At 40.9% G+C, this 27,706-nt stretch overlaps 1 protein-coding gene across 1 annotated transcript; it reads right to left on the reverse strand.

The window, feature by feature from the left end:
• Positions 1–127: 127 nt before the first annotated feature.
• Positions 128–27,706, reverse strand: atp10d (ATPase phospholipid transporting 10D). Its single transcript, XM_047047541.1, is given in 24 exon segments — positions 128–1,379; positions 4,098–4,285; positions 4,592–4,696; positions 4,918–4,998; positions 5,093–5,293; positions 5,395–5,520; positions 5,896–5,972; positions 6,273–6,528; positions 6,733–6,917; positions 7,076–7,202; positions 7,399–7,505; positions 8,596–9,283; positions 9,879–10,055; positions 10,180–10,373; positions 10,631–10,883; positions 12,268–12,380; positions 13,075–13,206; positions 14,374–14,480; positions 15,507–15,592; positions 15,853–16,057; positions 24,471–24,517; positions 24,520–24,667; positions 25,809–26,238; positions 27,370–27,706. Coding segments are annotated over 23 exon segments (4,128 nt in total). The 5' UTR covers positions 26,099–26,238; positions 27,370–27,706; the 3' UTR covers positions 128–1,144.

Here is a 27,706-nt window from a genome sequence, read left to right on the forward strand (position 1 = left end):
AATTGACATATGGAGTTAATAGTTCTAGACTGGAATGATCGTTAAACTGGTATTCATGTAGCATAGGCCTACTTCTCTGGGTTAAAGATTATATCAGGGTGATGATACTTGCAGCTTTAGTAATGGATTTAGAAACTGTTTAATGTCATCACACCACTGTCAACTTGACAATACTGTTCTTGTACAGATGTTTTTTTTTCTTTCAGCATAATGCCAGAGCACATACAATGCATAATAGTACAGTTCAGCACATTTAGATGCAATGTTGTGGAAAAAAATCTATATGAAAGCTATACTCATGACAACTTGTACAGCAAGTAGATACATTGTACACATTTCAAGGAATGTAAACACTTTGCAAACAATGCAACATGTTCAGAACAGTGCAAATTAGAGGTTTAGAAGACCCCCTTCCTCAGTCTGTTAGAATAGCTTTCATAAATGGCCTATGGAGTTAACCCAGCTCTTTATGGAGTTGAATTTGTTCATGTCATACAAGTGTCAGTGTTTTCCCCAATTACATCACAATTTGGACACCCGATATCATTTGAATACAGTAAAAACAAAAGAAAAATTTCATAAAAATGTATTGCTTTAAGTGATCCTTTGTAACTTCAGTATAATTAACAGCATCTGTGATTTATGGTTTAACAGGCACCAGTAACTGTGTTTAAGCCCAGCAGTGGAGAATTCCATGAACAGCCAACTGAAGGAAGTGACTGGGAGAAGGTGGAGTGCTATTATGTTGTTTCCATGGCCAGCCACAGATTATTTCAAACGAGTTAAATTCAACACAAATTATTACACAGCAACCAATCTGGAGAGAAAAAGAAACTCAGTACTGAATAGCCTCTACATGTTCTCCCACACTCACAAGCTTCTCATCCTAGCTGGCATCCCAGCTAGTTATTTGTAGCAAGGCCTTGTACCCAAGCCTTTGGTAACTGGTACCCAAAACTGATTAGAAAATATCCGATAAAGTGCAGCAAAAGGGACCTTCTTAGGGTTTGATACATGGACACATTGAAACACAGTATATAATCAATGTGCTTTCACAGTGATAACAAACAGACAATCTTAGAGAAAGGACAATTTTAATGTCTGAAATGTAGAGGCTTTGCACTCCTTGCCAAAGGCAAAGACATCAAGAGACAACTGGGCCAGTATTTGTGTTGCACTCTTGAAGATCCTGGGTAATGAGTTCCGCATCAGGGTTCTGAAGGACCATGTCGTCCACATGAAGGCTTCTGGCCTTGGCCTGGGTGTGGTTCCAGCGCTGCATCCTTTTCCAGTATTCTTCTGGGTTCAGTTTGTCCCACTGAGCAGCAGCCAGTGCACTGGAGGGAGATATTGTGTTGTGCAAGGCATGGAGCAACATTCTAAAGCAGAGAGGGAGAACAAACCAGTAAGAAACATGGAGATATTTGATTGCTCACTCATTTTGGGAAGTTCAAAAGAAATACAGCCACCTGCTAACCAGCACCCCATTAACACCAGAGTGTAAAGTCATTCGACCGCAGTGGGGGAAAGACAAAAAATAATTCTGCATTCAATCAAATTACAGGATCCTCCTTTAATGACTTTTCCCCAATTTGGCAGTTTTATAACCCAGTATCCTTACATTTTCAAAATCCCATAAGGATGAGCTAGTTTAAAGCAATGTTGCACCTATTTCTGTGAAATTTCTGCCAACCTCACATTAGTCAATTTGTTTCCTGCCTTCCAAGTTTGTGATTCTCTTTTCTCTCAGCAGATGTCACAAGAGGCTCCCTCCCTCACACAAGTTTTCTGTCATTCAGATGTGTATAGGATTCAGGCTATATTTGTATGGAGCTAGAAAGCTGACAAAAGTATCTGAATATGAATGTGAAAAATCTTAAATATTTGTGTGTCGAATTTCATAAAACTGAAATATTTTACTGTTGAATATATACTATCTGAATTATTTGTATGCCGAATTTAACACAACTGAATTATTTTGATCCAGAAATACACATTTCTAAAATTCAGATGGCGTGAATTCAGATTCTTAAAATTCAGATTTTGCCTGAACTAGGCCAAAGGTGAAACAGCTTGCTTTCACAGGGAAAAGTAGACGATTTCAGAACGACCGAATCTAGACATTCTGTGACCGAATTTTACCTCAGAACAAAAGTTAAGAGTTGCTCGTTGGAGGAAGAGTATAGAGCAAGTGCTTATGAAACTTGTAAAAACTGTTGTCTTCTCCTCTGCCAAAATTAGCAGTTACTGTTACCAAGTGAGTCGAGACAGAGTCGGAGGGCAGCGGAGACCGATGGAAGACGCGGAACAACTGGCAAAGCTTTAGCCTATATTTTTATGTTCCGTTGTTCTCTTTTCTGTGTTGGAGTTCTTTTAAGAGCTTGATGGCATCAACATCCAGCCTGATATAAAATCATGAACTTCAATTGTGTCTCTTAATTATAATACCCACACAGAAAATCCAGGTTGAATCAAGTCACGCTAGCTAGCTAATGTATTGCCAATTTTGGATGGTCAAGCATATTTTTCATTGTCTCCTTATTACTATCAAAGGCAATGTTCAGCCTATAGGCTATGTTCATTTGCTAAGTGACATTTCAGATCGGTTATGGATAGTGAAATATTTGCTGTCTGAGAGATCGGACATAGTATTTGACAGCATAGATATAAGGAGTTATCTATGGTTAACAGGATATCTGTAGTGCGGCCAGGTGTGATTTGATTCATCGTCCACACATCGTCTGGAAGTCAGTTTCGATCAAATGCCAACGATCTCCATACTAGATCTTGCCGATGTATCTTTTACACATCGGGACGTATGTGTGCTATCCCAGATAGGTATGTGTGATCTGGGTCTTCCTCCAACTAGCAACTCAGTTAGTTCTGAGGTAAAGTTCGGTCGTTCTGAAATCGTCTACTTTTTCCTGTGAAAGCAAGCTGTTTCACCTTTGGCCTATTTCAGACAAAATCTGAATTTCCACAATCTGAATTTCCGCAATCTGAATTTCAAGAATCTGAATTTCAAAAATCAGAATTTCAAGAATCTGAATTTTAGAAATTTGTATTTCTGGATCAAAATAGTTCCGTTTTATTAAATTCGGCATATAAATGATTCAGATTTTATACAGGCCTATTTAACAGCAAAATGAACACAGTTTTCAAAACAGTTTTATGAAATTCGACACAGAAATATTTCAGATCTTTCATATTCAAATTCAGATACTTTTGTCAGCTTTCTAGCTCCATATATTTGAAGCAAAGCTTATGTATAGCATGTATAAATACTATTTAACAATTATTTTATTGAATAAACTATGACGGACATTTTTGTTTCATATGGGCTACATTTTTTATTTTATTTTTATTTCACCTTTATTTAGCCAGGTAGGCTAGTTGAGAACAAGTTCTCATTTACAACTGCGACCTGGCCAAGATACAGCATAGCAAATTTTGTGTGAGTATGGTATGTTCAATTGTCAAATAATGGCATGACATTATTTTTGCATGGCAACAATAGGATAATTTACAATGGTATAAAGCAAATATTTTTTGTAAAGCAGATAAACATAATCATTTGGGGGCAAGTGACAGGTGAAAAGCTGACAGGTAATAAAAGGAGATGTCGAAATGGGCGGGGATGAATGGGCACTGTTTTCACAACAGTGTTTCTGAGAGCTATAAGTTAGCCCACAGTGTAGTTAAGCGTTTCAAATTAAAACTGGCAGATGACAAACTAAAAGCACTTTGGTGAGAGGTATTACAGGGGGCAAAAGCATGAACTATTGGTCATGGATTTGGGACAATCTATTTTTAAAGATTGGAGAAGACATTTGTTTTTGTATCAGAGATATTGTAAATAATTTTGAAAAACATTCTTGCTTTTTACATGCCTGGTGGGAACATAGGCCTAACTGTTTACAGTGTAAAATAAATTGAAATATGTGGTAAAAATTCTGGGTAGCCTCTGATGTGCATCAGACAGGTGCTCTAGAATGCAGCCATGCCTAGTTTGTCCTGCTGAGTGTTTGTATTACCCTCACCAGGTAGTAACCCAGCCTAACCCTGGTATAAGTGTGTGAGATAAGTGAGTGTCATACCTTGGTAGCAGTGCAAGGACTGTGGTGAGGGTACACACAGCATAAAAAAGGGGTTGGGACATTTGCAGCGTTTCGACTCCCAGGGGGTTGGTCGGTGGACTGCACGTCACACACAGGCAGCTAAAGACCAAGGTGAAGCCGAAATAGAAGAGACCACTGCCCAATAGCACCAACCCATGTAACCATGTCTGGGGAAAGAGCAAATATAAAAACAGTTCTAAAACAAAACAAACAGTAAATGCACACAAAATACCAGGTTAGCAGACACAGAATGGTAAGACATTGTGCAGTAAATAAATCTTGAAAAATATGAGTAGGAAATGCTTGTTTGTCTCACAGCCACATCCAAACAACAAACCTCACAAACATCCTATAGCAGGCATTGGCCCACTACGCATCTCCCAGGTGCCAAATTGTTTTGTCAAATTCACTCATTAGCAAAGAATTGTATTTGTCTTGTAACATAATGTAATTTGAGTAAGTTTGTGTATTACCAGTGTGTGGCTCTCGAGTACTTGATGCAGCAAGATGATGAGGAGGGCAGAGGCATTGATGGGTGATCCAAAGGAAAGGATGTCTACATCTGACCCTGCATATGCCTGCCCAGAAACAACACATCATTATCAGGCTAGAGGTTTAGTTTTTTGTATGTATTTTCTATATTTAAAAGAGATACAAAAATCATGGCTTAAAGACCCATAGCCAGGTACCGTCTTAGAGCATGATATATTTTTGCTTATTTGGCAAAGTGATAAAAGTCCTAAACATAAGTCAGATACCTTACTAATCGAAACGTTCCCTTCAATGTCAATCTACTTACAAAGTAAGGCACAAAGAAGCAAACAAGGCTTTGGTAGAAAGCATCCAGGATTGTGAGCCAGAAGGTAGAAGACTGGTAGGCCTAGAGAGAAACAACATTCATACAGAAACATATTCAATGGACAAATGTTTTATGTTACATTCTATGTTGATGTTATTTTCGCCTTAATACACACCATGGAATTATTTCCGAACTTGTAAAGTTGTGGTAACTTGATGAGGGTGCTGGCAGTCACATCCCTGTCCAGGATGCCGTACAGCAGTGGAGGGGCTGAGGTGAAGAGGAGGTTGAAGAAGATGAGGACCCAGGAGTTGGTCATGACACTTCCAGAAAAGCCACAGAAGAATTGGTAGTAGAACAGCAAGTTGACGTACATCTAGACAAGGGTGGAGGGAAAAATAGGAGAGAAAGAGTCATACATAAGGCAGATCTTCATGATGGCCCTAAATCCTGGACAGACTGAAGGGGAAAACTTACCACATTCTTATAGAAAAAGTAAAGGACCATGTTGGCCAGGCGTGTGTAGCACCAGTGGCCATGAACCAGCATCAGTTTACGAAGATGCTTGAACCTGGAGATTGCAAAGTCACTGGACATAACAGCCTGGACAGCAAGAAGGGGAAGCGTTTCAGTAAGAGAGAGTGAGAAAATAATAAATGATGTTGGTAAATTCATGTCGGGTTACAAGAAAAATATTAACAGAGCAGGGTGTGTTCAAAAAGCTGTATTACAAAGTTAGGTGCATCTAGGAAACATAGCCTAGCTCTTGACAAGTTTTTTAATTCACATTACTTAGAATAACTTCAGGATGGGTTGATGGGAGTTTCCAGAAGTAAATAATAGCACATACTTAATTTTAACTATTTTTTTTTTTGAACTTTTGAAACTTTTAAACAATTCACTGACTAACTGATTGATTAATAATCAGCCCACCATCACAAGGAGGACTGTACCAGCATATTATCTCTATCTCTGTACCTGCATGCCCTCCTGGCCAGATATTCCAACACCCACATCTGCCACCTGGATCATGCTGACGTCATTGGCTCCATCACCTGGTTAAGAAAAGGATCCACTTGAATCTATTTAAACACCCAGTCTAGTTGTAACATGAGCTTCCAGCTCTGAAGACACAAGGAAGCAGACTTTACATAGTGCACCAGATAAAAGCAAAGATACAGCAACTAAAATACCTGTAGATAAATCAGGGCAGACAATCCAGTTTCTCAAAAACAAGAAATCAAAATGATAAATCAAGGCAAAAACCAAAGTGTTAAGTATAACAAGCAATTGTTATACTGTACATCCTGTAATATTTACTTATGGCTAGGCCCTGTACCCCCTGTAATATTTACCTATGGCTAGGGTCATGACACCCAGCTGGTCCCTCACGAGTTGTACCACCTGACTCTTCTGCAAGGGGGTGGAGCGGCAACAGATGACAGCCTTGCAATGCCTACTGAGTTCCAGGAATTCCTCTTTTAGCTTGCCCTGCAGAACCAAATCTAGAGTGTACCCATTGATGACCAATGTGAAGCCAGTCGCCTCTGATGTTAGCTGATTGTGTTCAACCTCCGCAAGCAATTCTTGGAACAAAGCCTCACATGCCTCCTGGAAAATATTTAGCGATAGATTAAATTAATTAGTTAACAGTCAAATATCTATCTTCATTACTATGGCTTCAATACCATTACAGGGGGAGAGATGATAATGCACTTCCCTTTTAGTTTTAGCAACAAATCTTTATTGCCATATGCAGTAGAGTAACTATTTAAATGGGATGAATTTTGTCTCAATCACACTTTCCAAACTTACTTTACTACCACAGTTAGCTGTCAGCAGTTGGTCGCTGGGCCTCAACAGTTTGCAGGCGCAAGCAATATTTATAGCAGTCTCTTGTTTGTCCCCTGTGAGGACCCATATTCTGACCCCTGCCTTCTGAAGTGCCTCAATGGTCTCTGGGACCTCCTCCTGGAGTCTGTCCACAATTCCAGTTGCCCCTGGATACAGAAAGAACAAGCACACTCAACCATCTGCATGTCCATCTGTATATCTTCTCCAAAGACCAATATTGGATAACAGTAGAACTATTTCAACATGATGTCAGTACAATAATCAATATACTGATCCAATGTAATTAGAAACAAGTAGTATCTACCCAAAAGTGTGAGTTTGCATTCCAGTCTCTGGGCAGATTCCAGTAGTAGTTCCTCTCGGTTTTCTATGCTAGTCTCCGCAAAACGCTGATGCTTTAACCAATTATCATACTCCTCTTCCTCCAGAACCTGATGAAGAAATGCTCTGGTTATCTTTTCAGTGCATTTGGTACACGTTCAATGAATTATTGTTATGTTAACGTTCTTATTAGGAAAAAAACAGAATAAAATCTCTGTTTCCGACAAAGCACATTTTATGCTAAATGAGCCTTTGAGAAGTGTTACCAGAAACAGCTAGCTATTTTAAGCATCAAATTGTTGTCACCCTTTTTGCAATGCAGAGTGTGCGGAGTCCTTCTCTTGCATAGCTGTCCAGGTGCTTCTGAGTTTGATCTCTGATGTGGCCCTGCCTGCTGTCTGCCTGCTCTGCATCTGCAGGAGAGATGGAAGAGGGTGACATGGAGGTGGCACTGGGATAGAGGATCAAATATCCTATTAGGTCCGGGATATAAGAATGCTGTTAGACTATCCCTGCTATGGGAGTATAAAGTTGTAAAGTCATGGCAACACCAATTTGTATTATATGTATAATAAATAATACAAAAAGTGAAATAAGTTACGCAGTAACACACAATAAGAAGAATTAGTAAAGAAGTACGTAGGCTACTTTATATTTTATAAAACAATTTAATATGATAAAAGATAACAAAAGCAAATGTAAACATTATGCTATGCATTGATACAGTTAAAAATTATACTTTTTTGATTAATAGGTCCATCAAGATGTTGAATGAACCTGGATTTACATACTTACATGCTATAAATTGTTAACTATACCTTAATTATGGTTAAGTTAAGTTTACATTTTAGTCATTTAGCAAACACTTATCCAGAGCGACTTACAGCAAGTACAGTGACATTCCCCCGAGGCAAGTAGTGCCTTGCCCAAGGACACAACGTCATTTCGCACGGCCAAGAATCAAACCAGCAACCTTCTGATTACTAGACCAATTCCCTAACCGCTCAGCCACCTGACTTAAATATTTTAATAGTTACAAACCAGTTGTAAAGCAAGAGCAAAGGTTAACCGAGAAATGTTTTAAATATGTATCAATATATATATTTTTTTATTTTTAAGAAAACTTTATTTTTATACAAATACTCCATATTGTTTAGTTATTATAGTGTTACCGTTGTTGGATAGGAGTGTATATGAATGTACACAATTTCTTTGACAAAAAGTCAAAAAGTCATTTAAAGCTCAGTAATCTGTTCTGTCAGCTAGTAGTCGAACTAATCCTAACCCTAACCACACTCACACCAGGATGGAATTGATCTAATTTATCATTCTTATATTTCTTATTTGTTGGCAATTGTTTTTTTCCAATGTTATTTAGGAAGCCATCAGCTCAAGTTATTACAATAAACCAAGCTATTTAACAGCAACAGAAAATTTGAGTACTGTCTAAAGTAACTAATCTGAACAGTGACGACCAGACACAATCCACTACATTACATTCACCTGTAGTCAACTCAGCCAGGTCCATGATGACAGAGTCAGCTCCTTTAGTATAGACCACTACCTGGCCTGTGAGTGGGTGCTGGACCACCACTGACATCCTCTTGCGTGTGGAATCGAAGGGCAGGATGTGGAGCAGATGCACATCTAAACTGCCCACCCCCGGTAAATCCACCAGGAGGCGCTCTAGAGAGCGTCCCTGCAGGGTACAGCGGTAGGCTCTGGCAGCGTGCACCAGCGCAGCCTCATCCGGACTCTCGGCCTCGTACACTACAGTGTTGTCTTCAACGCCATGCTCTTTGGGTTGATTATGACCTCCGGTGCAGCCTTCCAGACTGTCCCTTCCCTCTCCCCGGTTTACCAACAAGTTATTGTACACCATTGATAATTCCTGTTCACCTTCCTTGTTCTCTGTGTTCCCATCACCTTCCTCGTCCTCCTCCTCTCCAGAGGTTCTATCCACCCCTGGCTTGTGTCCTAGTAGGTCTGGCTCCTGATCTGGGTTGCTGTCTTCTCTGGGAGTGGACCCAGCCTTGCCCCTGGCAAACAGCCTGCTGGCCAGGCCGCGGGGGCTACCTGAGGCCTGGGGAGATGAGGCAGTAGAAAAGCGGGAACGACCAAAGCGCTGAAACATGAGCTTGATGTCCTCCAGAGATGTGAGTGGGGTGTGGGATATTTCAGGTACCCGCACCTGTGAATAGAATCCCATTAGAAATGGCATAAATTCCTTGTTCTACTGTGAGAAAACAGTCCAGGTAGTACCCAAGGTGCAGGGGGGGGGGGATTAGAAGACTGTTATATTATATACTGTATGTGGATCATTACAGACTGGACCACAATTGAGTTCCAGGGGAATATCAATGGTAAGGGTTGGGTTTAAGTAGCTCTTTAACACCTTTAACACAAACATTAGAGACTTGTTGCTCTTGTTGGTAGCTGATTTAAACTGTTGTATTCAATTTTTATAACTTAATCTTATATTTTAATTTTACTGTTGCTTGTTTTTTCTACAGGTACACTTGCACTTACAGATTCATGTTGTTTAAATTGTAACTTGCTAACTACATGCTCTTATGGTTTTGCCCTTTGGCACTTATTTTTTGGATGTTCACAATGTGTGCTTGTTTTGGCTACCCGCAATGCTTTGGGGCTATCTTGTTGTTATTATCAGTGACCTATGCACTTTGTAAACCTCTCTCTTGGAAGTCGCTTTGGATAAAAGCGTCTGCTAAATGAATAAATGTAATGTAAATGTAACATGTATTTTCTTGCATAGCTTTACTCACCATATGGCGTGGTTGAGTGGGAGAAGACACCACAACAGTGTTGCAGATAGCCAGAGCCAGGAAGAAATCCACGATGTAGGTGAGCTCTTGGCTGGGGGATGAGCAGTCTCTCAGGGGGGACACGGACAGGCAGTTAAGCTTCTGAACGAGCAGAGGGTCTGGGATCACATCTTTTGCCTGAGTCACAAAGAGTCAGAATAAAGTGTCCACTCAATATTGTGTCTTACTATTTCAAAACCTACCGCTAAAGGTTCCTCCACACAGAAAAAGAAATAACATGATGTATGTGAGAGAGACTGACCATACGACTACTGAAGGCACTGTGGCAGGGCATGGTGGGGCTGGGGGGCTGGTCCGTACCCTCCTCTTCAGCGTGGCCTGTGATCTTGCAGCTGAGAGAGCGCCGGCTCAGAGACTTTGCACTGCTGCAGGACTTCAGAGTGAGCAAGTGGCCCACCTCACCCTCTTCTGGCTCATACAACTCCAATCTCTTTGCTGGCAGAGATGGGGGAGCAGAGATGATGGGGAAGAATAGAGATATGGGGGGGCAGAGATGGATGTGGGGTGAGCAATGATGGAGGTAGGGGGAGGGGGGCAGAGAAACAAAGAGAAAAACAGACAACAACAAAATCAACAGCTCAGCTCAACATAGAGCAAAGCCCTCAGCCTTGAAATCAATTTTCAAATCAAATATTGTACAATGCCAGTAAGGTAAGAAAGTTCAATAAGAAAACAGTCCTCTTGTATCTCACCATTTTCTTCATGGGGGTACTCTACTCCAAAGATGGTGCAACGGCGGAACACCATCTTGTTCTCAGTCAGCGTTCCAGTCTTATCAGAGAACACATACTGGACCTGTCCCAGGTCCTCTGTGATGTTCAGGGCTCGGCACTGGATTCTTGAGTCCAGATGGTCATTGTAGAAATCCATGTCATTCTGGATGAAGAAAACCTGGCCCAGTTTGACAATCTCAATGGACACATACAATGAGATGGGGATCAGCACCTGTCATTGAGGGAAAGGGACATGTATGTATTCATTAAGCAGACACTTTTATCCAGTGATGTACAGTGGGGGTTTTGAACCTGCAAGCTCTTGATGTGCAGTCTAATGCTCCACTGAGCTATACCCTAAAACTCTCCCCCTTCTAACTTGGTTCCAATGAACGATGTGTTGTATTTTGCAGAAGACATGAAATTTGGCAAGTCTCTAAAATGCAGCAATGCTTGTTGTGAACCATCCAAGGAATATTGACAAATTATTGTCATATTTAAATTAGGGCTGTCGAAGTTAACGTCTTAACGCAATCTCAGTTTAACGCGATTTTAAAAAATAGTGTCGTTAATGCAGGTTTCTTTTTGACCCTGGGAATCACCTGTCCTCATATAACTTTGACTTAATGATAATGAATGATGGAGAGAGGGATTTTAAATGGGAAGTTTCATTTTAAAAAGTTGCCAGACGGCTCAGTTGACAAAACCAAGGTTGTTTGTATTGATTGTCAGGCTGAGTTAAGTTAACACCGGAGTACTTCCAGCCTTAAATATCATATGCAAAGCAAAAAACACAGCTAGCAGCAACAGCGGTAGCAGCAGAAGCAGCGTTCGGTAGTATAGGCCTACGGCAGACAAAACTCAGCAATGTTAGACAAAAATCAATGCACGCATCAACCTCCGGGTCTCACATGGTACTGATGTGGCAGATGTTGCCAAGTACTTGCGAGCAAGGCAGGCTAACTTGTTGTGTGCCCCAGCATGTTTGGACCACCACTAAGGGACAATCCTCCATGCTGTTGACAGGCTTGGCTCTATAGCCCTCTATAGATTTTTCAATACAGTCCTCCTCCTCATCAGATTCAGAATCATAAGTAGCTAAGAGAGCTGCTTTTTCTGTGGAGGTTCAGACGTTGCTGTTTGCACTGGTTGCTGTGGGGGCATCTGTGGGGGGGGGGGGGGGGGGGGGTCAGATGGCTGAGTGGTTAGGGAATCGGGCTATTAATCAGAAGGTTCCTGGTTCGATTCCTGGCCATGCCAAATTATGTTGTGTCCTTGAGCAAGGCATTTCACCCTACTTGCCTTTGGGGAATGTCCCTGTACTTACTGTAAATCGCTCTGTATAAGAGTGTCTGCTAAATGACTAAATGTAAATGTAATGTAAATCTCCTCCTACAGAATGCCAGCAAGCAATGCCCACACCTTATTTAAAGTTTTTAAGCACACCCTTTTAATGTAATTTCACAAAAAACAAATTGTGGGGTAAAATTTGAACATATTAAATACATGTAATTGATTTATGATTAATCGTGATTAATCATATGAAATAATGCGATTAATCGCGATAAAATATTTTAATCGCTTGACAGCCCTAATTTAAATATAATTGGTACTACCTGTAGCACTATAATCAATGTCCAGAAGAGGTAAAAACCAGCCAAGGCTGGAGAGGTATGGTCAGGGATCAAGTACGGAGAATCCTTCAAGTTTTGGAGCCAAAGACCATGACCTGAAGGCACAAAACGTGTTCTTTTAACAATCTACTGAAGTCCAAACAATTAAATAAACAAAGAGCCTGAGTAGGCTGCCAAACAAAACATCATGACTGTGAGATGCCCCAATATGATACACCTGAACCACAGGGTAGGAGGTGTGCTCAACACATTCCACGGTTTAAGCAACAACACATTTACTGCTACGTGGTATTAGCAAGTGCACATTTCCTGTAAATTAATGTGTGTATGAATGCAGATGCATGGCCACACGTTACAGGATACAGTGGTTAAAAGTAAAGGGAAAAAACATTGTTGTGCAATTGACTTTGTACTTTAAGTTAGCTCTAACCCAGTAAAACAGACCACGTATGTTTGTTCCCACATATGGGATCTCCTTGCTTGGTGTGGAAAATCCCCGCACACGTCAGTAGACGACAGACAAAGTCATTTCCGTCTGTCAACACGTAAACAAGTCTTTTTTTTTGTATACAATCTCAATAAAGCAATATCTGGTTATTGGTGAATTAGTTGTTATTTGTAGATATGGCTGGTAATGTTCACAAGGGAAAGACTGGTAGCCCCTGTAAAACAACAGTGTGTTTGTCCACATGTGTGGTCAAGTGGCATGACCCAGCATGACGCCATTGTGCTGGATAGATAAAACTGCAATTAGTCACAAAATAATCAGATACATTTTGAGATACGTACCTACAGCCCCAGTTACGCACATAACAATGAGGAGCAGGACACACCACATCACATCCACATTAAGTCTCCGCTCCAGTTTACTACGCTTGTACCGCGGGCCGCTGTTATTCATCATGGCTTTAGTCTCGTGCCCTGTTTGGAAACATCATGTAAAACAATACCTAGTAAAGGACCTACTGAGTTTGCGAGCATTGGCAACGTAGCTGATGATTGCAAAAGATAGTGTGAACATGCTTTAACCCATCTCATTAAACTAAATTGCTTTAACCGCAGTTCAACAAAGAAACCGCCATAATGTCAAACAATTGCAGTTTACCAATTATGAAATAACTGTTACAGGCCTAGTTACACTAACAGCAACTCAAAAAGACATTTCATGTTATAAGAAGATAATGCAGACATAATGCACCCAAAAATATGTTAAAGACACATAAAAAATACATTTCCTTTTGCAGCAGTTCAGGTCAGATTTAATAGTTTAAATTCCCTGACTGACCAAACAAGTTTGTTCTGTAGTGAATTTAGTAATAACAAAGCAAACAGGAAGTAGGGGAGGTGTTCACCGGCATATGATCGTACAGATAAGCAACAGGTCATTGGTGTTACACATACCTCAGCAACTACCTGGAGTTGATGGTATCAACTTGGCATTAGAACCAGGACCGGGTCACACATACCAAAAAAAACAAAAGTAGCCCTAAACTACCTCCATGCAGCACTCAAACAGACCCTGCTTTTTGCCACAAACAATAGACAGACCAGGGGCTGTTCCATAAAATGCGCTAAAAAAAGTGGGGATTAAAGTTGAAAACATGACTTGACTGAATCTAACAAATCAGTAGGGGCTAACAAGGTCGAATTCTAGTTCTAGATCCATTCAAGTTCACAAAATCTGACTTATTCAAGACAGGTTCTTGTACAGTGGTCAAGATAATTGCTAGGCATGCTGTTCATAAGCAGCCCGAAAGGTCAAATATGGATCAAATCAATCAAAGTAATGGTAAAGAGAGAGCAGCAATGTTTCCAGCCACGTGAAAACATGTGAAAAAAAACTGAATCAAGACATAAGAGTTTAGATACAATATTACACAACCATTTACGTAGCTATTATCATTCTATTGGGGTAATTTAGATAGATTTGATGTTGCATAAGCCTAAACGTTTAATATCAAGCCATGGTATGATTGTGTAAAAAGGCACTTTCACATTTAATACACAACATATGAATGGTAAACCAATTTACACAACTGTAGACAACAAGTAAACCAGAGAGTATGATGGATAATTATATGACCTTACCTGCATAGACCACAATGCCAACCACAGTCTCTGTATTGCGAATGGTGCAGCTTCGCAGGAGAAGGTTGCTATTGTGCAAGCCCACCCGAGCCTTATTAGGGAGCTCCCTTTGGAACAACAAAGTCAGCTACTAAACATCAAACATCAAATGTAAGTACAAATATTTAGTAAAAAAGTTAATAACACCTTGCTTGGGGTTTTAGTAACAACAAACTGAGCTGTTTTTGTAAACATTGTTCTTGTTAGTACCAACGAGTACACAGCTCCAGAAGTGACATGGATGCAACATCATGTTAGTAAATAATAATATAAAGTTGTACATCAGCACAGAAATTAGGCATTGTAATTAGTAAGTAAGTGTATAGCTTTAGTTGCATGCTAACTAATGTTGTGGATTATTGATTAATGGGGCAGAGTAAAAGGCTTGCGTGGTACATAGGGGAAAAGGCCTAAAGTATTAAACTGTAGTAAGAACAGTACAGAAAGGAATGCTCTCTTCTGGAAACAACTCTAAAGGAGTTGTTATGAGGCTAAGAGTGAATAACATCGGTTTAGTGAAAGAGAAACATGGAAGCTTCCGAGGGTTAGCAGCTGAGAAGACTTAAGTTTGAAGGGGGAATGGAGGAGTAGCCTTAAAATCTGGGATCGATGAAGCCCCAGAAGGAGGGAATAGGAGGCGAGAGTGGCAGGTCAAGCTGACCTAACCAGGAAAGTGGTGAGAGAAGGATGTGGGTCTCCTTAAGGAGGACGTGGGTTGATCAGGAAGTATGGGATTAACTTGGGTCTCAGGACAAATGGGAATGGTTTTGAGTGGACATTAGAGATAGTGAGTGTGCATGCATGTTGGGGTCATCAAGGACAGGATGGCCTTAGCCAAAACATGGGAAAAACCTTCTAAAAGGTTGTGAAATCGCAGCGTGCAGGGCGGGGAATTTTCCTCAATTAGACGATATAGGGGGATGTCCAGTCTTATTGTACTGCTGCCGCATTGCTGAGTAAACACATCATCCCTTGATTTTGAAAGAATTTTTTTTTAAACAAATTCTACAACACTAACATACAGGCAGTAGTGCCACATGTAATTTCAACACTGTCACAGGAACAATATGTTACATAGGGTACAAGAGCCTCACATGTAACCTCGGAACCTGCCAAGGTTGTTGTTGGGAATTTCACACTCAATACGGCTGTTGAAACTCTCTGGAGCCAACTCGGATCCCTACAAACAAAAAGACAAAAAGTCAACAGTGCATTGCTACAACTGTACTTTTCAATTGCAATGCCTTCTCATCCCGACCCCTTCTCATCCCAAACCCTTAAGGTATTCCAGTTTACTGTGTCATTTACTTCATACACACTTTACTCTACATAGATGAATGACATGTCATTTGTTGGTCTCGATAAGGGTCCACATTGATACCACTGAAAACAACACTGAATGGAAATCCTGCTTATGTTGATATTAAAATGCTATCACACCTGTTGCAGGAGATCTCTGACCACCTGTCTTTGCTTAAGGTTTGTCTCCCCATCTAGGTTAGCAGTCTCGATGTAGCACACCCCATGGGGATCCGATGAGTATAGGAGCAGCATGTCAGCAGGGATGATCTCATTACAAGACAGATGGACAAAGTCACCCACACGAACATCCCGCCATCGTTGGTCTACATATGCCTGTTTCCTCCTGAAGCACAAAAAAAACGATATTGAGTAAATGTAACAAACAGTTCAGGCAAAGGCATTTAGCAATTCCAGCAAATGCAATAGGTATTACGGGTGGGGGAAAAAATAGATTCACATTTGAATCGCGATTAAGTCTTTTAGCAATTCACATCGATTCACAAATGTAAAAAATCATTTATAGAAAAATGTAAATAAAAAATATTTTTTTACCAAAAGATTCCCACCAATAATAGGTCTAGTTTAAGTCCATGCACATTTGAGGCTAGTGGTATCTGGCTATGAGAGGACAGCATGAATAACAATGTTCTTCTCTAGGGAGGTCCTTACAGACATAGGAGCTTGATAATCTGGAGAATTGCATACAATCTGTGTTTACATCAAGATTAAATAAAGATGTGAACTGTTTTGCTACATCTTTAATTCTTGAATGAAATAACCTGATAAACTCAATCCAGAAAACCCAATACTATTTAGAATTGACACCTTATGCATGCAAAAGTGTTTTAGTTCAAGTTCAAGTCTTTTATTTGTCAGATGCACAGAACAACACAAGGTTAGACTGGGCACTGAAATTCTTAAGACAATGCAAGCACCTGGCATAACATAACATATAAGAACAGGGAACAAATTTACATCTATGCTGAGCTTAGATAAGTGAACTTCCTAAATATACAGATAGCAATAAATAAACGACTATACTAACCCTTACACTAAAACTTCCTATATTACAGATAACAATAAATAGTACGCTATACTAACCCTAATGCACAAAAAAACCTGTTTCAACCCTATAACCTATTCTAACCTAAGTGGAGTACAGTGCAATAGTGCAAATTTACAGATCAGTGACTATGTCAATGACCAAACAGGAGCCTGGTAGCGAGGTACAGTGAGGTACAGTAGTGCAATGTTACTGAAGAGCAACCAGTAGCTGAAAGTGACAGTGTATAAGTGACTAGTGTGCAGTAAAATGTCCATATCAGTGTCCATTGAGAAGCCTGATGACCCTTGGGTAGAAACTGTTGTCCAGTCTGCGTTTGCGCGACCGGATGCTGCGGTAACACCTGCCAGAAGGCAACGGGGTAAAGACACGTGGGAACAGTCTCTTAGAATCCTGCTGGCTTTCCTTAGGCAACGTGTGTGGCAGGTGTCCTGTAGGGCTGGGAGCTTCCTGCCGATGATGAACTCAGCAGAACGGACCACACTTCGTAGGGCCTTGCGGTCCCGGTCTGTGCAGCTCCCATTCCACACTGTGATACAACCAGTCAGAATGCTCTCTATAGTGCATCTGTAAAGGTTAGTGAGGATGACTGAGTCCATACCAAACTTCTTCAGTCTCCTCAGGAAGAAGAGGGGCTTACGGGCCGCTTTGACCACCTTGTCCGTGTGAACAGACCAGGTGAGGTCATTGCTGATGTTCACCCCGAGGAACTTGAAGCAGCTGACCTTCTCCACTTCCGATCCATTAATGAATAGGGGTGCATGCTCCTCCTCCCGCTGCCTCCTATAGTCCACAATCATCTTCTTGGTCTTGCTGATGTTAAGAGAGAGGTTGTTGTCCTGACACCATGATGTCAGGGTGTCAACCTCCTCTCGGTAGGCTGACTCGTCACTGTCAGAGATGAGGCCCACGATGGTTGTGTCGTCAGCAAACTTAACGAGGAGGTTGGAGCTGTGCGTTGCCGCACAGTCGTGGGTGAACAAGGAGAACAGGAGAGGGCTGAGCACACAGCCCTGGGGGGTGCCTGTGTTGGTGATTAGTACAGATGAGGTGCGGTCACCGATTCTCATCACCTGTGGCCTCCCCGTCAGGAAGTGGAAGATCCACTTGCAGAGGGAGATGCTTAGTCCCGGGTCCACAAGCTTGGAGACCAGTCTCTTTATCCACATCTTGGCATAATTGTGCATTGTGACAGATGAGTGTTAATCTTTTCTGCATGATCATGTATGCATAGGTATTGTTTCTTTGATAGTGCATCAACCAACCCCTAATGTTTCTCATGTTAGGGAGGGAAGGAGTCAATTACATGAACGTTAACACACTTAAAAAAAATTCTGACAGTCAATAGACACTTGAAAGCTTTACACCACACAGAGTGAATACAACAGCTAGTTAATTATTCAACCTTTTCTGGCAATGACAGAGCCAAAAGGTACCGTAAAACACATGACTAAGAAGAATTGCATCAATAAATGTACATAGATAACCCAGGACAAATGACTTTCCATTATGAGTTTCTACAATTGCTTATTAATGAAAGAGTGAATAGTCTAAGGTTTTCTTTACAATGACAAGAGTTGCTGCGCCAACTTACTGTGCCAAGTCAACATGTACATTAGGGCTGCAACAACCAATCGATTAAAATCGATTATTAAAAGCGTTGGTAACGAATTTCATTATCGATTCTTTGTTTCGCGCGATTATTACGCCACTCAACAAGTCACGAAAATGTATGAGTATATATATAAAAAAAAAGTTTAGTTGAGCGTGGAGCAGAGCGGAGGTAGAGGAAAGGCCATCGGAGCAGGGACGGATCTAGAAAAATATTCATGGTGTGGCAAGAGGGTGGCAGGAGATTTTGAGGGGTGACACCCCCGTGGCAGAAGTATATATGCTGATTTAATTGCAGTCATATTATTAATCAATGTTTATTTGGAATGCCCCCAAATAAAGATATTTTAACTCAAAAACATTAGGCTATATTATTATGGCACATTATTAAAGCCATAAATCAAAGATAGAGGAAACACTGTAAATGTGTTTCAAAAGTGTTTTCATTGATTTATTGGCTATTGGTTAATCAATAATAAACTGTATCACCAAACCAAAGGTTGGACAACTTGGTCAGCTAGTAGTAGAAGAATGTGCAACAACTTAGGGTTAGTATGGTCGATTTTGACAAAGATATTGAAGAAACACTGAAAATTGTGTGTATTCAAATGTATAATAGGTTTTTCGGCATTCAGACTGTCTACTCTTTTACCCCGGTCCTTAAATATGACACGGAGCCTGAATGGAGATACGACTATGAATGTTTGTTGACTCTCGAATATAAAACAGATTTCACCTTGGTCTCGGCGCATTGAGAAGGGTGGTTGGAGTCGTCTAGTGTTGCATTCACTTACAGTGGGATAAGTGGCCCAAACGTAATTCGCAAGCGCAGAATTCCGACGAAAACCCGCAGAATTTCAAATCGAATGCATTGGTCTGAGGCTGAATTTAAATAGACATGTCAATTCATTACGTCTCTATTCCTTCGAAATATTTAACCTGTGAACAGAGCCCATTGCCACCAGTGTAGGTAGTAGGTCTAGCCTGGCTACCAGCCCAATTTAGCCCCGCCCACAAAGAAATTTGGTCGGGAAGTTGGGTCTGGAGGGGCTCGTATTGGGCATAGAAATATATACATGTATATATGTCTATGGTATTGGGGACCAACTATATACAGCCAGGAGCTGGTCGGACCAATGAATTTGCCAGGCCGGGCTTTACGATGATGGACAGATGATCAACAATAACGTAATCAATAACGTCACCGAAGTAGCTTGGGTTGAATTCGTTTTCAACAAACAACATATTACGTTGCTCTGATTGGATGTAGGTCTATCCAATTGAGCGAAGAGGCATTTGTTTTCCAGGTTCGGTTGAAACACGCCCCATAGTCACAGCCCATTGGAGAGTTATCAGACTCATATTCTGACTAGAATTATGAGTATGACAACATCAGGCTATAGTAGGTCTGTGATCGCAATCAAAGGAAGTCTGTCAACCCTGAAATTGATACAGAAACGTTAGACTGGCTACTGTAGCTAATATTAAAACGTTAGGTAAAAAATGCCCAGATTCAGCCCTGAAGAATTGACACGGAAACACCTATCCACCAAAATTACAGGAATAGACAGGGCCAGGGAGTTTTCAGGCGATCTTTATGACGATAGATCAATACTTTTCTGCAAAGTCTGTCAACATTCAGTCGACCATATTTGGCTTCAAACTGTTGTGGAACATCTTCGGTTGCTCAGATACAAGAACAGGAAGGATAAATAACCGCAGAAAATTTGAAAAAAAATCTGCAGATTTAGTTTGGGCGTGTGTATTCGAAATTTGCTCTCGCAAATGTCCAACTCGGGGGAGGGAGCTTGGAGTCATCTACTGCTGCATTCACTTGCAGTGGGATGTTAGAAATGCTCTTTTGCAAATGTCTAACTCAGCTGAGTGGGGAGGGTGGGTAGAGTCAGTGGCGCCTTAATGCACGGGCTTACCTGGGCTTAAGCCCGGGTCCTCGACCAATGAGGGGCATCTTAATAATAATAGAAAATATTAATGATGATAAACGTCCTTATTTACGTCGTGACACGTCGTGTCATTACTTTGCTTTACAGTGGCATCCGGTGGTGGATGTGGAGGGAGGCCCCCCTCCCCCTTATCTAAACAAAATGTAACAAAAACTATAGAGGGCAGAGTGTGCTTGCTTGCGTCGGTTGCATATGAGTCCATTTATGAAACAAGCTGAACCCCCTTTGAGACAAGCTATTTTAACAACGTTGTCACCACCAGCAGTATTTTTCAGATGGAATCGCGATTCAAACAGTAGCTACCATCTGCTAACTGACAATATGCCCCTAAATGCGACTTTTTGATCTCAGTCAGTCTAGAGCCCTGCGTGGAGAAGCTGAATTGTGCAACGAGCAAACTAGCCTAGCTGCTGTTGCTAACCAAACTACACCGAGGAGATTGTTTGAATGCGCCGGAAATTTTAAAAGTTTCTTTTGACTTAGCTACATTTTACGCAGTGGCATTGAAGACAGTGAAGCACCACAGAAGCTTGACTTTAAATACATTATTTCATGTGACATTACTTACTGTACATGCAAGTCTTGAATTGCTTAAATGTATAATGCTGCTACACCATGACACGATACAATACTTGCTGTGAGTGCAACCATTGACATTGAGTGCAACAGCAATGCACGTTGTATCCATGCGTCGTTGCTAACGTGTGCTGACGTTGTGACGTAGGCTAGCACAGTTCCCTTCGTTGACACAAGGCACTTTTTGCCACAAAAACTGAATTTCATCCTAAACTGTGCAACGGAACGTAAATAAAAATACAAGCAACTCAATCGCTACCAAGCTGAAACTTTTAACATTTGCGATTAGCGAGCGGGGGGCCTCAAACAATGACAAAACAAGTCCATAACCCAGGGGCCTCAAGTGCTATTAAGACGCCCCTGGGTGGAGTTGTCTCGTGCGGCATTCGCTTGCAGTCGGATATTAGACATTCGCTCTCGCAGATGTCCGATGAGCCACAACTTTTCTGTTTTCAAAGCTGCCAACTGGGGTGGCAGCTGGGGTGGCAAGGCTAAATTTTAGGATCCTCCCCCGCATCGGAGAGACGTTTTTGAGTAACGTTGTTGTGAAACACATGGTGGAGAATTTAGTACGACTTAAGTCTTCCAAGGTGTGAGAGCATTTTACACTAAATACGTCGAAAAGGTGTGTTAATTGACCGAGGTGAAGTTAAGTTTCATTTTCAATCTTGAAAATAGCTTAATCCTGGCAAATCTGAACTTTTTTTAAATTGTGTAAAAGAATCTTACATATACACCAGATTATTCTAATAAAGCCTGGCCTATTCCCACAACCTTTCAATTCAACTCAAATAAATTGCTCATCTCTGAAAATAGCATTAAATCCAAGCTAATATTAATATCTTTTTTTAAATTGTGTGCCTGTTTGTGCACATTCTAAAGATTTTTGCACTGTCTGTTCTGTTTTTGAATAAAGGGTTGGAAAGGGTGAATAAAGGGTTGGTTGCTTTTTTGTTTTTTTATCCGATTCATCGATTAATCGAAAAAATTATCGACAGATTAATCAATTACTAAAATAATTTGTTAGTTGCAGCCCAAATGTACATATACACAACTAGAAACTGCCACAACTCATTATGAGTGGGGCTATCACTGAGACAATACCATAACTTTATTTCCAAAAGCCTGCTGGCAAATTATCTTGAGTCTCCTCCTACACTCATAAAACAAGAACAAAAGATAAACCTACGTCAGACACATTGGCAACGCACAGCCAGAGAGAGAATTTCTTTCAACAGACAAGACAAAGTAGACACAAACATGGGTGAATAGGCATAACTATTTAGCTCAATGAAAATATTATAATCCTAAAAAAAAGAGCACTACCCACTTTAAATTCCACTGCCTTCAATATAGCTTTAGTATACACACTATTGTAGACACACAAATTCACCAGCAAACTGTTGAAACAACCTGTAACACAGTATCCACAAATAGAGGTGTGACATTGTTCAGCCAAATGCCTCACATATTCCTCCCTAGTGGGAGGAATTCACTAAAAACATAACATGCACTGCAATATATTTAGTTGGACTAGTTGTAAATTATTGTCAGCATTTGACACACAAACATAAAAAAAAAGGAATGTGTACCTGCTGTAAACCTCACAGATGAGTCCATTGATTAAATTGTCTGACTTGAGTCTTCGGTAGTCTTCAAAGAGGTCCTTCATCGCATTAACCGCCAACACCAAGACAATGGGAATCACACTGACTTCTGCCTGGAAGGCATTGACCACAGGCACAAAGTTCAAAGCCGCCAAGAAAATGAAATAAATGTTGGCAAATCTGTGAAGTTGCTCAAACAGATTCTTAGGGATGAAGGAGAACAGAGAGTACTTCGTGGTTGAGATTTTGTTGTTGCTATAGGATTCAAGGAGTTCCTTCAGTTCTTTGTCCTCTGTACAGGAAGCAACAACTGTCCTCCTCCTCATCCCCAGTCCATATTTGGGGGAACAAGACCAGGGGAAGAGCTTAAATTTGTTCATTGGTCCAGAAAAAAAATGTTCAGTACATGTGCCTGTTTGTGTCTTCACGGTTATGTTGTTAGTAGGAAGTAGTTACCCACCACTACAGTTTGTTGTAATTCAACCCTTGTATTCCTCTGTAGGCCACTCCAAGCTCTTACTTCCAAGATACATGTAGATTTTCTTCTAGCGTCTTTGTCCATTTTGATGTTCAATTGCAAATCTTTTTAGAATAAGTCATCCTTAAGTCGTAGAGCTTCGAAGAACTCTTCTCTAGCACTACATCTAGTTACATTAGAGACAGAATGTGAAGCCACTCCTTTGAAGGGTCACACTCCCTCATGTCATAAACAAACTTGAACTTTACAACTTCCTTCAAAAACGTATTGCAACATTGAGGAGAGGCCAACCGGGACGGTCAATAAGAAGCTGGATATTTGTGCCACCATCTGTTAGGCTTGGTGGTTGGTGTTCTTGCATAAGATCTATAGGAGTACTACTGTAGTCCCATGATCTCCAAGCCCCTGCTAGTCCATATCTGCGTAATGCCCAATAAGTGCTACCTACAGTGGACTAATCACAATGTATCACAATGTATGCTTCATGTTTTGGCTGCTTGCAATGTTTGGGACTACCTCGTTGTTATGATCAGTGACTCATGCTCTTTTGTAAAGCTCTCTCTTGGAAGTCACTTTTGATAAAAGCGTCCGCTAAATGCATAAATGTAAATGTAATCAATCACAGAGGCTTCGGCATTTATAGGACAGATCAAAGTCAAAACAAACTAAAATTTAATTTTGAACTCATTTCAAATATATAATTTAATAACTGTAGACATTTGTAGTTTTGAATACGTTGTGAGCGGTAGCGGACTGGCCATTGGGAGCACCGGGAGAATTCCTGCTGGGCTGAAACACTTCTGAGCTGGGGGGCCGCTTGCCTTTTTAAACTTTTTTTTTAACTATAAATAAAAATGCTGGCAGAAGATAGTACTACACGGTTGGCCGGCCCCCCCTTTCCCCCAGGCCGGTTGGTCTATTCCAAATGAACATCTATGCAGCCCTTAGCCCCGCCCCCTTTGTCTCGCTTACACACGACAGTGACACTGACAGATCGAAAGCTAGCTAGTAATGATGGAAAACCAGACTAAGAAACGTAAGGGTGGGGCAAAAAAATTAAGAGATAAAAAGACATCACCTTCCCTAGACAAGGTTTTACCAATTGAAAAACTGCTGTTTATTTTACATAAAGCTCAATAAACTATTTTGCACTCAAATAAAAGCCCCAAAATGTTGCTCGAGCGCAATGCGCGCTTGCATTTTGTGTAGAACTCCCGAACTAGCATCACATCAAATACAGAATGTACATGCATTGGCAGGGCAGCTGTGGTGGCGTATACGGTGGCCGGATCTGGATCAAAGTCCAGGGCCTATTTTTACTCCCAGTCCATCCCTGGTTGTGAACGTATGCAATTTGTTAAGAAAATCTGTATATTAGAAACTAGTCATAGTGAATCAAATGTATACGATTTTCCTAGACAATTTCTTGATATAGACACAGCATTCGTATAACTCACCCGCTGTAGACGCTGACAATGTTGTTGTTGACCATCTTATCAAAGCGGGGTAGCGTCTGTAGTCCTCCAGGGCGTCTTTGAATGCGATGACAATAAGGACCACCACCAGGGGGATCATGGTGATTTCCTTCTGAAAGGCCTCCACCACCGGTATCCAGTTCAGCATCACTATGAACAGGAAGTACAGGTTTGCTGCCCTAAGACAGAAGACAGGGAAGAAGAGATCTTGGTATTGGACTTCTTCTCCTTTTATTGAGATGACTGAGTACATAAATGTGTCATTCATTTTCAATGGGACTGCCGTGACGGCCTCAATGTGGCAGTATGGATAGCAATCTGAGTTACTAATTAGCTGTATGTTTGGATTTTCAATGGTGTGTCAACTAGGGCTGTCAACAAATATTCTAAATTTGATTATATATATTCGAATAGTGGTTAAAAATCGAATTTCAAATGTGAATTAATATTCAAATGTAAAAAAATAAAAAAAACACAACGGCAGCACGTCTGTCTGCTTTGCGGGTGGGTGCGCGCCTGAGCGTCATTTCTGACAATTAAGGTACAGTAACGTAATCAACAACGTCACCAAAGAGCACTTGGGTTGAATTTGTTTTCAACAAACAACATATTACGTTGCTCTGATTGGTTGTAGGTCTATCCAATTGAGCGAAGAGGCATTTGTTTTACGAGTTCGGTTGAAACACGCCCCATAGTCACAGCCCAACAGAGAGTTATCAGACTCATATTCTGACTAGAATTATGAGTATGACAACATCAGGCTACCTGAAGGGGGCACCAATATGCCAATTCCCCACAAAGTGAAATAATAGATAAGAGAAAAACGAGCAGAGATTTATTTTTTTGCTTGTGCGCCCCCCACGTGATATGAAAAAAGGCACGGGCTGCCCGGTCCGCCCGTGCCCACCCCTGTGTAGGTTATTTGTCAAATGTTTAAACTTAAAAAACTACTTAGGCCTACCTACAGTATACAAGTAGTTATGTTTTGTTGTATTAATTTGTCCTGTTATTGACGTACCTAATGCGCAACCAGAAATGTATGTGTTTTTTTAAGGGAATATTCGAATGTCATTTTTGAGCAATTTTGACAGCCCTAGTGCCAACCAAACAATTACTAAGAAAAAAGCTATAATATTACTATAAAATTGTACATTCTCTCATGATAGAACTGATGCTATGAAATAGGCTAGGACTGAAAATTGAGCTGACAAATCACAAAGAATGTTTTGGCAAAAGATACATTATTGGGTAGGTATGGTTGTTATATCACTGAGTGATGCAATGACAATCTTGAGAAAATCAAACATAATTTCCTCGCACCTGTGGAACTGTTGGAACAAATTCATAGGAATAAAACTCAGCAAGTTGTACTTGGTAGTACGGATGCCGTTGCCCTTGCATCCCTTGGAAATGAGTTTGTATTCCGACTGAAGAGGTCCGTGACGGGCAACAACCACTCTGCGTTTACCAGTGAAACGATCGTGTGTCAGCATGTGGGCTTCAGGAGAGCTCTTGGTCCGCACAGCTTCAGGGGAAGAGTACCAGCCTCGCCCAGAATCAGCAGAAACCAGCTGCTGCCAGCGGTGTCTGACCCAGTGGATCTGCTCCATTACCACAGTGAGCAGCTACATGAGCAGCGGACACCAAGCACAAGGACTGGCAGGGGTGTGTCTGTCTCCCCTGATCTCCGTCTGCACGCTGGCAAGATGCTGCTCCGTTGCCCTGTGTTGCTTCTCACTGGTCCATCATCCTGTTGAGAAAAAATATGTTGGTACAAGAAGGCCTCTGAAAGTACTGGAGTACAAAACATACATATTATCAGAACAACTATTAGTTATTTCCTTCCTGTTTGTAGAACAGTCACTACATTTTAATTCACCATGTGAAAAGCCATTGATACTCCCATCTACACTAAGACAAATATAATATTATTTAATCACTTCAAAATATAAACAACATGTAAAGTGTTTGTTCTATGTCTCATAATAAGTGATGCATGACAACCAGAAAACACCTAAGGGGTTAACATGACTAATGTTTTCTATTAAAAGATAGGTGTACGGTTAAGGACATCATTTATTTTTGTTGAAAGAAGTCTGAAAAATTAGATTTAGATTACACCCTTGTAGCATAAATGTTCAGGCCATGTATAAAAACTAAAGCAAAACTGAAAAGACTAAGGCAGACAGTGACTAAGACAACTTCCTCGATTTTCTTTTAGTGCCCAAAACCCTTCTTAAACTCATGAAAAAGAGGAACAGAATGTATCAAGTTCTCCTGTGGTATAACTTTGTTTATGTCACTATAATACACAAATATTAAGCTATTAACAGAGATTTGTCAGAAGCCAAAACTCCCTTGGACAAACACTTTGGCAACCTGGTACGATATTGCACTCGTCTGATGTGCCTGTGCGCGTTGATAGTCAACGCTTAATGAATTTGCTCAGCATATTTACGAGGCAATCATAGACCCATGATGAGCGAATTGACAGACGCTCTTCAAAGACAAAGTGCCATGCAATTGTTCGCTGTATAAGACAACGTGTTGGAAAATTGAGGTTGCCCCGGAAATGTCAGGGAAGTAGCCTAGCTTAACGTAAATTGTTTAGTGTTAGACTAGCCTACATTTAAATAATGAACGTTGCACACTTTCTGTTTTACATGTGCAGCTACGTGTGGTTGCACTTGCCATCTAAGCTAGGAGTTTGTTTGACATGCCGAGTACTGTACTACAGATGCTAACTCCTATAACTTATAGCTAGCCAACTAGCTGCGAAGCATCTCAGAAAATCAGTCAGCAGCCAACTTACTCTTCTAAAATGAGAAGGCATATATGCTTTCTATTGTAGGCTATAGGCTCCAAACAAACAATAACGTACCTTGCATTATTTTTCCTGTGTTTAAGTCTTGAGAATGGTGAACGATCCAGAGCTGCCGCACCCGTTGCATCACCTGTAATAAAGCTAGCTAGCTAGCTAGCTACCTAACTAACTACCGCACAGACACGACCAAAACGCTCAAGGCGCTTGCGAAGCATATGGTATCCAACGAAAGTCGGATCCAGTACATCACTCACGGGCCTCTGTAGGTCATATGACATAGACTACCTTTTCACACATTTACCATTATAACGTATATCCCATGTCTCCCGGAAGTTCCGGGAGTCTCCCGCATTTCAATAGCGGCACCCTGACGCCGAGATGACTGCAAATGGTA

Source organism: Hypomesus transpacificus, chromosome 3 (assembly GCF_021917145.1).
Source record: "Hypomesus transpacificus isolate Combined female chromosome 3, fHypTra1, whole genome shotgun sequence".
Classification (NCBI taxonomy): domain Eukaryota; kingdom Metazoa; phylum Chordata; class Actinopteri; order Osmeriformes; family Osmeridae; genus Hypomesus; species Hypomesus transpacificus.